This window comes from Dendrobium catenatum, unplaced genomic scaffold (assembly GCF_001605985.2).
Source record: "Dendrobium catenatum unplaced genomic scaffold, ASM160598v2 fragScaff_scaffold_1132, whole genome shotgun sequence".
Taxonomy (NCBI): Eukaryota; Viridiplantae; Streptophyta; class Magnoliopsida; order Asparagales; family Orchidaceae; genus Dendrobium; species Dendrobium catenatum.
In genome coordinates, this window is record NW_021319594.1 from 727660 (window position 1) to 741577 (window position 13918).

General features: G+C 35.8%; 2 protein-coding genes across 3 annotated transcripts; both read right to left on the reverse strand.

The window, feature by feature from the left end:
* Positions 1-1726: 1726 nt before the first annotated feature.
* LOC110111042 (pentatricopeptide repeat-containing protein At1g33350) lies at positions 1727-4950 on the reverse strand. 2 transcript variants are annotated; one of them, XM_028698783.1, is made up of 3 exons: positions 3214-4949; positions 2377-3110; positions 1727-2278 (listed from the first exon to the last, which is right to left on the reverse strand). In XM_028698783.1, exon 1 carries the CDS (start codon positions 4842-4844, stop codon positions 3486-3488), a length of 1359 nt encoding a protein of 452 aa, XP_028554616.1. In that variant the 5' UTR covers positions 4845-4949; the 3' UTR covers positions 1727-2278; positions 2377-3110; positions 3214-3485. The 2 variants fall into 2 exon arrangements, with proteins under 2 accessions (XP_028554616.1, XP_028554617.1); XM_028698784.1 differs by lacking the exon at positions 1727-2278 and having other exon boundaries at positions 2836-3110; positions 3214-3609; positions 3699-4950.
* An 879-nt stretch (positions 4951-5829) lies between these two features.
* LOC110110980 lies at positions 5830-12100 on the reverse strand. Its single transcript, XM_020842649.2, has 2 exons — positions 11793-12100; positions 5830-6218 (listed from the first exon to the last, which is right to left on the reverse strand). The coding sequence occupies exons 1-2, from the start codon at positions 11991-11993 to the stop codon at positions 6036-6038; spliced, it is 384 nt and encodes a 127-aa protein (XP_020698308.1). The 5' UTR covers positions 11994-12100; the 3' UTR covers positions 5830-6035.
* Positions 12101-13918: the final 1818 nt, after the last annotated feature.

The following is a 13918-nucleotide window of genomic DNA, read 5'->3' on the forward strand; positions in this document are numbered from 1 at the left end:
TTAGATTTTAATGCACCCATCTGATCAATAGTAAAATATGGCTTCAATCCTTTCTGAATTTGCTTTCTTATATGCATCAACAATGTCTTCCATTTGAGCTTCATGAATCCGATCAACAATCACCATTTAAAGATATGTGGCAAACAACAGGGGGGATGCCCCATGTTAGTACTATCTCAAGCTGAAGTCGCTCCATTTCATGCACTAACAATCGCTCCTGAGTGAGCATCCATACTGCATAAGATGAAGACTTCCTGCTTAAATCATATGCCATCACATTAGCTTTGTCCGGATGGTATTAAATATGCAAATCATAGTCCTTCATTAACTTGAGCCATCGCAATTCTTTCTGAGTAAAGATGCATTTCAAGCTTTTATAACCAGTGAAAACCTCACAGCAAACGTCATAAAGGTAATGCCTCCAAATCTTTGGTGCGAAAAATAACTATAGCTAGCTCCAAGTCTTGTGTAGGACAACTATTCTTGTGCACCTTGAGTTGTTTGGAAGTATAATCTACTATTTTATCATGTTGCATTATGACACATCCCAATCCTTGGTGTGAAGCATCACTATAAATATGAAATCCATTGGTACCAGAAAGAATGGTGAGAACAGGAGCGACATTAAGTAGTTCTAGCGACATTAAGTAGTTCTTGTGCTTCTAAAAATTCTACTCACAAGCATCATACCAAATGAACTTAACAGACTTATGAGTCAACCTATTCAGAGGTGCAGTAATACTAGAAAAGCTTTCCACGAAGTGTCTATAATAACCAACTAGGCCAAACAAACTACAAATCTTGGTGATAGTGCTCGGCCTCAGCCAATCCATTACGGCTTTGACTTTGGAAGGATCCACACAAATTCCAATTTCGCTGACAATATGTCCAAGGTACACTGCCTCTCGAATTCAAAACTCGTATTTCGAGAATTTTACATAAAGTTTATTTTCCCAAAGAATATTTAAGCTTGTCCAGAGATGGCAGGCATGCTCCTCATCGCTCTTGAAATATATAAAAATATCATCAATGAATACTATTACAAATCTATCTAAACACAACCTAAAAACTTTTTCATCAAATCCATAAATCTCTGAGGATTATCATCATACTTTTCGAAAAAGGTTTCGAAGAGCACAAAATGTCAGTTCAGTGGTAACATCTTAGGGGGAGATTCAAACCGAATATTTAGCTATAAAACACAAGTTCTTTTATCTTGCTTCTTACCTAAATCTATTAGTTTCTTCATTATTTGTAACAGTTCTTTACTTAGGTGTGCTACTTTTTCTCAGTCCACAAACAATGAAACAACAACTAAGGGTTGTGGCTCAAGCTAGAGTACTTTTTTTCAGCTAGCAAAGTAGCAGCATATCGATCACTGAGGTCGTTGTTTAATACACTTTTCCAGAGGATTCATCTTGAATAATTAAGCCCTCGGAAATACCTGGCCCTGTGAAGTATGCCTCCGAGTTCAAGAAAGTAGCAAGCCTATTGTAATTAACTGACACTGTGTCAAGCTTGCTGGCAATTATTTGCTCACTATCTCCATGGTTGGACCAAGTGTAGAGCAGGCCCTTACCTTAAAAGGGAGCTCAAAAAGATCTATATCTAACAAGCATTGGTGGAGGTCATTATTCTGGCTTCTCTCACTCCCAGCCATCTTTTGCAACAGAGGCATTAGTTAACCCGAAAGGCATGACTAAAAAGCACAAAATCAATGCTAAGATCTAAAAGAAGAGCATGGTTGTGTTTCCGATGTCAAAGATTTTCTTACAAGCTAGGAAATGAGTCATCTTGTTTAAATGGTCAAGGAGAACCATGACTGTGTTCATACCTCATGCAATTTAAGGCAGTCATAACACAAACTCAATGCTAAGATTTTTACAAATGGAATCAGGCGCTAGTAGGGGGCTGTATAAGCCGTTGGTTTGACATATTTCCTTAAACCTTTTGGCAATTCATACAGGCGTCCCTCCGGCTTCTTGGCCAAAAAACTTTGGATTGCATAAGCTATAATGCCTTGTCCTTGCCGGTATGAGTAGTAAATCCTCCACGGTGACATTCTTTAGTGAGTTATTGATGAAGCAAAGTGTCAGGTCTGCATAACTGGTTACCTTTAAACCTTTAAAGAGGTAGCCTTGTTGTATGGTGTATTCTCTTAATTAGAGATGGTCGCTGCAGTTGTTCCAATTGGATGTCCCAACTGTGTTCACCATTGTCAGCTCTGTGGTCACTGTTGCCCGCCATTGCTTCTCTCATACCAATATGGTGTAAAAACCTACAGTAAAAGGGAAAGAATGAGACCAAGGGAAAAACCAGGGGAGCTTCCTTCGATAATGAAGCAAAATTTCTACGATTATTAAAAAAAAAGGTTACCGTGACCTCTTTCCTGCCACCATACATAACCGAGAGAAGAAAAGCAAGCCAAGTACTTAACTAACTATAACAATTAACAAAGGTATTTGTAAAAGTTAATTAATCAAAACTAAATAAACATTGTAAATAAAAGGATAACTGCGAGAATCCAAATAGCTAAATCAAATGGTCCATGGTTGCATCAAATATGATGATACAATAAACATTTCCTTAAGAGATTAAGCATTGTTACTTGAGTTGTCCTCCGTAGACCTGTGATTAGCTCGCTCTGATGGTGGTTTAGCCATCCAATGTTGTAAAATCTAGCAAAACGAGCAGCCCAAAGTCCACAAAGTTCAAACTTACCATTGTTGAAAAGTGCTCGTTGACTGATATGATGAGCAAGCTCTGATCAAAAGAACGTTTAAAACCCCCTTCGCAATTGCTGGTGGGATAGAAAAGTGAGTTTTGATTGAGATATTAATATAAAAAAGGGTTTATTGATCAAAATTAACATTTCCTTCATAAATTTACAGATTTACTCAACCAAAGTGAGTATTAGACTATTTAATGTAGAAATCAAAATCAATAATGTAACCTCAAACATCTTTGAATCGACAAGCATATAGTTTTTTTTTTATAAAATTGTGAAATTATTAACCACCGCAAGAATCAAGCATCACAACAAGGGAGTAAATTAACCAATCATCCCTGCTAACTCCAAAATTGAGTCTCTGACTTCCCTTTTGCCACTCCTGCATCAAGTAATTTTGTGTAAATAATTTTATTAAACTTGCAGGTCGAAGTGAAATTACTCTTTGGATTAAAAAACAGCTTTCTAGAAAAATTTTAAATTACCTTATGGCTACGTCCTTCAGATAAGCAAGCCACATGCTTCGATGAAACTGACTTTGCCTTTCTTCTAACTTGATCTCCAAGCTTGTGCAACTGCATCGACAAAGACCATGGCTTGTGCATGCTTTTTAGCCAACCTGATATTTCTCTAAATGGTTGTTTCAGCTTGACTTTATAGCCTGTACTTCCTGCTTTCCTTGCTTTACTATAATTATTGAAACAAAATTGAATCTTTCCCGTGATTCCATTAGAATTCATCAAAACTAGTTAGGAACTCATCCTTTGTTACTGGATGCTACATTATCCTCTAAATTTTCCATCTCAATGAAGCTAGATCCTCTTTTCTTCTTCACATTTAGCCTTTCCATCAACCCCCTCACTTTCTGAACATCATTCCACCTGCCACCCAATGCATATAAATCAGACACAAGGGCATAAACTCCACCATCATCATCTGGTTCAGCAATCAAAAGAACCTCCGCAATCACCTTCTCTGCCATCTCAAAGTTCCTATATCTCTTGCAAGCTGACAGAAGCGAAGTCCATATCACCACATTTGGCTCAACCTTCATGCTCTGGATCAAAGACAAAGCATCCTGTATCCTCCCAGAATTTGCAAACAGGTCTACCATACAGCCATAATGGTGAATTCCCGGCTCAAAACCAAATTCATTCATCATGTTGCAGAAGTAACTATAACCAGCCTCAACCAAACCAGCATGCCGAAATGCATTCAGGACACCCGTAAAAGTTATCTCATTTGGCCTAACACCAGTGGCCTTCATCCTCTCAAAAAAGGCCAAGGCCTCATCGCAATGCCCGTGAGAAGCTAGACCACAAATCATGGCAGTCCAATGCATAACGTTCCTCTCAGGCATTCTCTCGAAAACAAAAAAAGCATTTTTCAAACAACCAGACTTAGCATACATGTCGATCAGAGAAGTTCCAAGCTGAACACTGACATCCATGTGGTTCCTCTCCATATAAGCATGGATAGATTTACCATGAAAGCCCAACGAACCGCTGTCAGCACAACCAGAAAGCATGGCCACGAGGATAAGCGCGTCAGGTTTGATCTTTCTACCTAGATTCATTTCTCGGAATAGAGAAAAGGCGTGGGAAGGATTACCACTATGTAAGTACGCGCAGATAATGGCGGACCAAGAGGCAATATCTCGTTGAGGCATTTCGTTGAACACTTCGCGGGCTGCATAGATGTTGCTGTGACGAGCGTAGCAGGTGATCATAGTGTTGTAGGTGACAGCGTTTCGGTTGGGAATTTCTTCGAACAGCTGGAGGGCGTCGGGGAGAGAGAGGAGGGAGTACGTGTGAAGAAGGGTGGAAGAGACATGGACTGAGGATAAAAGGTTGCTTTTGAGGAGAAGGGCGTGGAGGGAGGGGATGAGGCGGATGGTCGAGGAAACGGGGAAGGAGGAGCAGTGCTTGAGGGTGAAAACGGCGGCGTTGGAGTCGTGAAGATCGGTGGCAGCGGCAGGATGACGGCGGCGGAGAAGGCGGGATTTGAAGAGGGTGAGAGCGACGGCGGGAGAGGAAGCGTGGCGAATGGCAGCGGCGGAGGCGGAGTTCGTCCATGATAATGTTGTTATTGCATTTGGGAATTTAAGCAGCTCCATTTGGCTAAAGCGCTGAAGCAAGCGCGGCGAACCTAAGATCCCGTTGGAATATGATCACGTGGTATCTTCTATAATTATTTTTACATTATCTTGTTACATCAAGTCTCCTCTTTTCTGCCCGTTCAAAAATCTATTTAGAGGCTGCTTGGTTGAGTTATTTTTCAAATCTAACTATGTTATAAATTTAGATATTTGATTGGAATGCAAAATGATATAAAATAAAATATAGTAAATGCAAGATAAAATAAAATAATTTATTTTGAGTGTAAAGTGAACTTGACCACCATCCACAGTCGGCCACAGTAGTTGCCACCGACATTGACCGTCACCATTTAAAACTCTACCTACATTTATTACTCCTAAGTTCTAACCAAGAAAAAAAAAATCATTAACATAAATTTATTTTTTTTCATTCATCCAAACAACCCTATAATATTCATTTTACTAAGTATTTTTTTCGGCCAATCAAATAGCCCCTTCAATATATTTGATTGAATTTATGAAACTTAACAAAAATTTAAATACAAAGATTTTAAAGTTTAAAATATTTGTTTTAAATTCCTAAGATTTGGATAAATTTAGTACACATCTAATGAAGCATTTCTCTTCGCTCGCTCTATCGCTCATTGGCCATCCTTTTATCCCTTGCAACTGAAAAATTAATTTGTGGGGAGGCTAGACGCAGAACGCCCTTCGAAGATCAACCAAAATGTGCCACATCAATGAAACTGAGTTGTATTGAGCCGTGGTACCGAACGAAAGGGTGATATGACATATTCTGATTGATCTCCTAAAGACGCTCAGCATCCGCATAGAATAATTAATCCTCACAACTTGCTCTAAACCTCACCACTCATGTTCTGTGCTCAAGATGATGCCCATAATAAATCCACTAGCAATCCACCGTTATAAATTATTAAATTTTTATATTGATATTTGTACAAAATTCTTATTCAAGTATAATAAAAATAAGCCATTGACATGAAAAAAAAAATAAAATAAAAAAATGTTACCAAAACATGTCAAAAATATTTCTACAAATATTAGCAACCAGATAAACTATTTTCAGCAAGCAATAGCAACAGAGAAAGCTGACTAACACAGAATTCAAAGTGATTATTTCAACAATTACATTACGAAGATGCTCTCCAGCGAACAAATTAAGGATTTCTGATCAGTCAAAAGCTTTGATTATTTTGTTTCTTTGGTAGCATCTTCTGCTGTCGGATTGGGAACAGGTTGGATTCTCTGATAGGGTTTTCTAGTCAACGTCTCTCCCCTCAGAGCTGCTACATACCTATCATTGGTGTCCTCTTTGCGCTGAAGCTCGCCAAGAAATTCTGCCAATCTTTCACGATTTATTTGCCCCATCATCTAAATTGCATTTAGAAACAGATCTCAATTACTTTTTAAGAACAAAGTTCTTTCGAGTGTTTGATTGAAGAATTTCAGAAAATGCTATTTAGGTATTAAGTATCACATGGCACTAAAAGGCTTTGAAATAATTCATAAATACAGATGTTAGAATAATTAAATATAGTAATTATGCGAGACGTCGCAATAATTATTTAAGTATAGATATTTAATTATATAAACCATTAAGTGGTTCATATATTTGAATTATTGAAATTTAATTATTTATATTTAAATAATATTGGTCAGAAGAGATAATTTGATCAATCGTTTATGGACCATTTGATCAAATAACTCCTATGATCAATTATTATAATTAATGAAATACCGATCCTCTCTCTCTCATTATGGGGGTTAGTATATTTCATGGATAATTAACTCATGAAAGAAAGAAAGTGAAAGGGAAAAGAGTGAGAAACCGTAGCTTGGAATTCAACGAATTCAACATGAATCAAGGTATATTTTCTTCCGATAAAATCTTGTGAAAATCATCTTGTTTAAGATCTTCTGGATTTAAGATTTATGTAAATTCATGTTTTCGTTTTGATTTCTTTTACATAATTATAATGCGAGTTCTTGCAAGAGTTAGAGAACTCATAACTTATGTTACGAGTTCTTGCAAGAGTTAGAGAACTTATTTTATGCATGTTACGAGTTCTTGTAAGAATTTGAGAACTTTAATCTTACAAACGAACCATAAAGGTTATTGTGGCCGTAGATTGGTCCCCATTTTGAGGAACCCTTTCTTTGTCAGATGTTTCCAATAGTCAACGTAATGTTCAATATCAAATCAAGTTGATGCAACTTAGGCTCACAGTTCAAACCTTTAAAGACCAGCAATCGGGAAGGAGTTGGTATCACTCAAGAGCCGCCCAAAGCTAAGGGCCGAGTGCCCAATTAAGAGGAAATAATCAATGACTTCGCTGATGATAGACTTTGGACAGATAACTCAGTAACTCCAATAGGCCACGATTAAGTGGTCAGTTGCTAAACTCTTAGCAACCGATATGTGACCACAACATCCTACTTAACGGTTACCTCAGCGCGAAAATGATTATGAGGGAAGCCTTTAAGGTGCCCATGTCCTGCAGTCACTTTTTTTTTTTTCCTTACGTAACACCTCCAAAGATGCGTAAGGAATTGGTAGAAGAGAAACATAGGAGGCCTAAGGATCCAAGAGTAACACCTAAGTAAAAATTACAAAAGGGTCCACCTTTCTCCAGTATGATATATTGATATTATTCGGTTTTCTCTCTCCTCCCTACTCTCTTCTCTTATGTCTCTCCTTATATCTGAGAGACGCACGAAATAATTTCTCAATATCTGAACTCCAAAGTAACTTCACCAATCAAAAGATTTACTTTTAGTCACTTGGGCACCATCAATGTTTCAATTAACGAAATAATCAAGAACAATTGAAGTTCATCACTGTCTCGGATATCTCAGTTATCTTAGGAAGCCACATCAATAGAATTTAATGACTAAAGATATTATGCTCCCAGAGCTACATAAATGACGCAAAAACACATATCAAGCTCCCCAGGTGTTATTGCAGTTGGACAAAACTCAATTTTGTTATGTGTGGAATCTGATTGTATTGATCAATCTAGTTATTTTGTTGTCTCGAACCTCAAAGCATGTCTTGTTCGTTGAGAGGAGCGGGGGGTTTAACCCCTGCTTGCACCAGATTTTTTTTTTCTCGTACAACGTCCTGGCGCTAAGTACCCAAGCACCCCGGCACTATGTTCCCGAGCGCCCCAGCGTTGAACAACAGAGAACAGAGTGCCGCAACAGTATAGATACAGACAGAGGCTTGAGCACTACAGCGCCCCAAACTGGCGCCGCAACGCTGCGAGACATATTAGACAGTTTTCTTCTCATTTTTCTGGAGTTGCGTCCCTTGGGGTTATTTTATTTGTCTTTCTCTTGTATTTTGAGTGTATAGACATTGAAAATGGTGCATGTTAGAAGAGAAGCAATGAGAAGGTGAGAGAGAAGAGAGATTTGTACTTATTTCTCCAAATTTTTATAGTGGATTTTTTGGTGTGGTGCGGCTTCGTGATTTTTTTCTCTATTTTGTGGTTTTCCACATTAAATCCTAGTGTCCTTTACTTTTCGACTACTTTTACTTTCTTGCTTGTTTCGTCCTTGTGGAGTTTATCCTCCTCATCTTCCCTAACACATTTTGGGTGAAGTGGATGGGGCTTGAAAAGCTTAGTGTGGACATGTCTATAACAAATATCATGCACATCCAAGCTCAAAATGTATTTTAAGAGGATCTGTTATATCCAAAAAGGGAAATAAAATTAGTTTGTGGAAATTATGAGCGTTTCGCTTGGGAACAAAGATTAATGAACCTCTTGATCATGAAAGTTGGTGAGGGATTGAGGGATTCGCACCACTTGATTATATGGTTCAGGGCTCCAGGCATAATCAAAATGTAATTAATACGAAAAGAAAAAACTAATAATAAAGACATTAGAGGAAAAAATCTTGTTAAAATATCATTACTTTAGCCTGTTGTAACCTTCAATCTCATCACATACTGCGCCATTCTTTTGGTTGAAATACTAAACTTGGGAATCTACCAAGATGTGAATGCTTCTTGCTCAAGGATGCCATGCTCCACAAAAAACAGAGGAAACCTTTATATTGTTTAAGATACAAAATACTGATTATTTACATTTTCAATCTTGAATAAATGAGATCTCAAAAATTATTATAAAACAATCATTCCTTAATTTATCCTTTCTAAATTTATCACACATGCATCTTAATATTCTCATTTTCACCCTACCCATATATTAACGACATTTTTAATGAAGTAATGGTATACTTTCCAAACAAATCCACACATAAAATTCTAATTTCTTAATTCTCGTGCATTGGTGATATGGATGCCTATACGGCTTATATAAAAGTAAAGAAGTATTTTAAACAGGCTATGTGGCAGAATTGAATCTAAGAAATCTATTTAATGTGTGCATTTAGTTAGGGAGTGTACTAATGCAGTTTTCAATGCCCAACATTCAAATTCATATAGCATAACTAGCTTACCTATCATTCATTTTATAAAATTTGTCACTATATCTCTCTAATGTTCTCTTATCATATAACACTCCTGAAGTATTTCTCTATTTTAACCACTCAACTTAACTCAAACAATTTTTTTCTCATCTAAATCCACGACCTTCTATACAATAAATCAAATATGCTGCCTATTATACTTAGGTATCAATTTATTGTCATATGATATTGATTGAAATTTTCTAATATCATAAACTCAATCTTTATTTTATCAATTCTAAGCCCTCTATTTTTTAAATATATTCTCTTTATTTCACCTTTTTACTTATTTCAATAGATATCCCAGCGATTAGAATTATCAAATACAAAAAACATACACCAAGCCTACTCACATTCAATATAACTAGTAAAAATACTAATATCCAACTCAAAAAAAGATGGACTCCATCTATTGATGAAAACAACCAAATATTATGACAATGCAAGATAACCAATGGCTTAAACTTCATTCCAAATTCATCGAAGATTATCATTAACATTAGGATCAATAACCTTTTATGAACTTTTCTAATATATTCTCAACAATTTTATTAATAGTGCCTTCTCAAGAATGTCAAAGGAGCGATGTATTATGCCATAATTAGCAAATGCACCACTCAGGACATAGGCTTTCATTATGAGTCTTGGTTTGTCTCATCCACAATTATAGAGGTCTACAATAATGCATTATCATTATCAACTATTCAACCCATTATGCATAAAAGATGCCACTAGAGGTCAACATACGTAGAGAGATATCTAACTAGATAAAGATGCCTCTCTCTATCCCTCTTTCTTCAACTCTAAATCTTCATCTCTCATTATCGCTTATTTTCCTTACAGAAGATGATATGACTTAAATGTGTTACTGCTTCAATACATCAATTTTTTATTTCTCTTCTTAAAGAGGGTTGCAAGTTTCAACAATTGTTATGCCTTTGTCTTGTGCCCTGTTTGGATGAATGCCAATTTAAGGTAGTTCTTTTATGAAGAGGACCACAAGAGGTATACATGGATTTATCCAACTCAAATTTGAAAAGCATTTTGAAATTCACGGTCCAGCGTCACACATGATTTGACCGAGTATATTATGACAAAAAAAAAAAGGATTAGAGTAGACAAATATCTCCACAAAACTAAAATCCTAATCATTATTTTGGTGGATAAACACTCACAAATTTTGGATGCATACCCCTCTTTTGAATCAAACCTCCATTATTTTGTTAACGCATTCAATAATCCTTATTTGCAACCACAATAATTTTTCATGAATGATAGATGAATAATTTTGTACTATTTTTCCAATGGACAAGATCCCTGTTATATTTTGCTCTTACAACAACAGCTCTTTACTTAGTTACTACTCCTTGTGACATCATTATCCTTGAATTAACACTTTCTTATGATTATTCTTCTTGCTCACTGCTTACACATAACACATGAGGTACATAATAGCTCTCTATAGAAACCGTTGTTGAAGCTCCTCTCAAGCATGTGAATGCAAGGCCATCTTCCAGCTTAATGGATTAGTCCTGCTCTTTAATGGAAAGTTGGATCCCTCATTATCTCTGAGGTTCATTCATTGATCCTTCTTTGCCTTAAACCCTTTATGTAACTCTCACTAACTAATCATTAATCACTAAATGGCATGCTAAAATCACTCCTTGTCAACAATCTCTCTCTTGCTATAGAGGGTCACAACGTCAGTTTTTGAGGCCAGTTAACACTAACCCAATATAAATCAATTGGTTCACGTGTTTTGAGACCAGTTAACACAAACCCAATATAACTCAATTGGTTCAAATGTCAAATCAAGCAATGTTAGGATTCATCAAAATTCATATTGATTGATTTTTTATATAATCCTACAAAGATAAAAAATGCATTGGTCACCACACTATTATTTTTAATATTAATTAGTGCTCCATCAAACACATTATTAATAACTTCAATTTATCTTTACCACATCCTTTTCTTCAAAGTGCTCGTCGCACGAATTCAATATTTAATGTCTTTCAAGATCAATAAAAAACATGTGAAGCCAATGTTACATGCACAAAACAGAAAGCCAAAAAGATTACAAACTCGATTTAAACTTTTATTATCTCCCTCAACAAATTCATACATACCAGCACAATTCTTGTAGTTGTAGAAGTAATCACCATACGCAACAACGGCATAATTAAATAATCTACTCAGAATTCAACTTCTTATAATAAGACGGTTTTTTTTTTCTCATGGAGAAATGGATCCATATAAAAAATGACGAAGTTTTTCCCCTAAGAGAAAAGAAAATTATACCCACTAAAAGGAAGAGAAATTCATGTGACCAGATTCAGAACCAGAAATCACACACAGACAAACAATATCATCGGCTTGCGATAAAAAATAAACCATAAAAAAGAAGGAATGTAGAGAAGAAAACCTATAAATGAAGTTATAATTGATGTTAGCTAGAAAACTACATACCAACGATTCGGGACGAGCAGTCTTCCTGAGTTGCGCTTCTAGCTGCTCGTTTCGAGAATTGGTAAGCTGCATAACTCCGTAGCCGATGACAGCAGGGATGACGCCGCACACCGTCGCGAAGGCAAAGAAAAATCGTTTTGAATCGCGCGTTTTCCGCACCATCCACCGCCATGTCTCGCTCTTCTCCCACAGGATCGACATCGATCGATCGGCCGATTTCCAGCCGCTCCGACGACGATGATAAAAATGGTGGAGCTGCTACTAACCCTAGCTGGTGTTAATGGTATCGGGTTGGATTGATTTAGTAAATAGTGTAAATCTGGATTTAGTCAATTTTAAACTGATAAATTCTGAAAAATATTTGATATGATAAATATTAAATACCTTTAAATTCAAATAAGTTGTTTACAACATATTACAGGATTTAAAGTAGTTGAATATTTAAAATTAAAGGAATAATGTTAAGTAACTTCAATACATCTGCTATAATTTTGAGATGACTCTATGTCAAATAATAAACTAAATATAACATCATACAGTAGAAACTACTAAAAAGATAAAGAGTGCATGACATCATGATTTTTTTTTGACTCTGATTGACTACTACATGATAGTACACTGCACATAATAGATAAGTCGATATTTGTTGCATTGGAGAGTATATTCATCATGACGATCAATTTTTTTGACAATTATCTGAAATCAAAAAATTGAAACATAACTAAATAATGTATTCAAAGGTGAAAGATTGTAAATAAATATAGAAATCCTTATCCGAGCATTCCACATATATGTTGCAATGACTTGCTTTATTGCTTCTCCCCGAATTCTTTCTCCTGTTTTTTATGCAAGTTAGGATCTTCATCCGACATTTCAACTTCGACACATTCAATATTGTGTTCCATTTATGTATGTGACATATTGAAATACATATCATGTCCATGATATTGATCTATACAGTTGTGTAAAATTGCACATGCAATAACCAAATCAGCTTGAACATTAGTAGGAAACTTTCTCATGTGCGTCAACACTTGAAATTGTTACTTCCAAATTCTAAAGGTCCTCTCTACCACATTACACAATTGGGCATGTCGGTGATTAATTAATTCTTGTTGATTTATATATCTTCTGATTGTACTTCCTCAATAATCAATTATGTGATATTGATATCCTCGAAAAGAAGCAATCAACTTATCAGTGTGTAAATCAAACGATGTGAACCAAACAACTATAATCAAACATTTGCCGCTTAAAAACGCTTATGCTTACTAACAACATATTCTATCCATTCAGTTAGAACATCCCCTTCCCAAGTCATTAATATTGCTTTGTTATTCTTATTTTCTTTAATATGAGAGTTTATGTTGTCAAGTTTTCTAACTTGCCTAACTTTGCCAAACAATCAGTCATAATATAAGGATCACTTCGTTCAAATGTCTCTTTAAATACAACTGCATTCATGTTCGACTCAACTCATAGTTGATTAAGATTTTGCAAGCCATTCTTCCTCTTGGGACATATTGCTGCCCTGGTCAGTTTTTCACTAGATCTTTTTGCACGTAGCATAGGACTTGGGTCTATTACTACAGCATCATGTAGGTTGTTGTGTGGAGTTTCTTCCATGTCATAGCTCACACCAGTAGCAACTAGGAACTTGCCTTCGAAGTGTGGGGTTTTGTCATCATTTAAGTTTACCGTGGGTTCTATCAACTTACTTGATCTTGCACCAGTTCCTACTGCAATGTTCCATTAAGTACAACTCAAAAGTTTTCTAGTTTTGTAGCACTGAAAAAAAAACTACTATCTTCTGAACCTAGCTGATAATTTAGCCTAATATTCATCATAATAAAGCTTAAATTTTTAAATAATGTAAATACAGCTCATAAAGAATTTCTAACTCTACCATTAATCATATGAAGCTCATTTTTGTTTTCTAATTTACTGTCCAAAATCTAATAATAAATCAAATGGAAAATATTTTAGCATTAAGGCACGTCATAAACCATTCACTATGTTCCATCAGTAATAGAAAATACTAGAAAAACTTATTGCAGGAACTCACGTATTTAATCATTAAAACGACCAATTTGAAGCCCTCTACATTCTAAATTCGACAATCCAAA

Excerpts from the sequence above, each read along its gene's own strand:
- LOC110110980 (XM_020842649.2), bottom strand. The coding sequence starts at position 11,993 with ATGTCGATCCTGTGGGAGAAGAGCGAGACATGGCGGTGGATGGTGCGG. Across the intron at positions 6,219-11,792 it reads CTGCTCGTCCCGAATCGTTG|ATGATGGGGCAAATAAATCG; the intron begins GTATGTAGTTTT and ends AATGCAATTTAG.
- LOC110111042 (XM_028698783.1), bottom strand. The coding sequence starts at position 4,844 with ATGGAGCTGCTTAAATTCCCAAATGCAATAACAACATTATCATGGACG.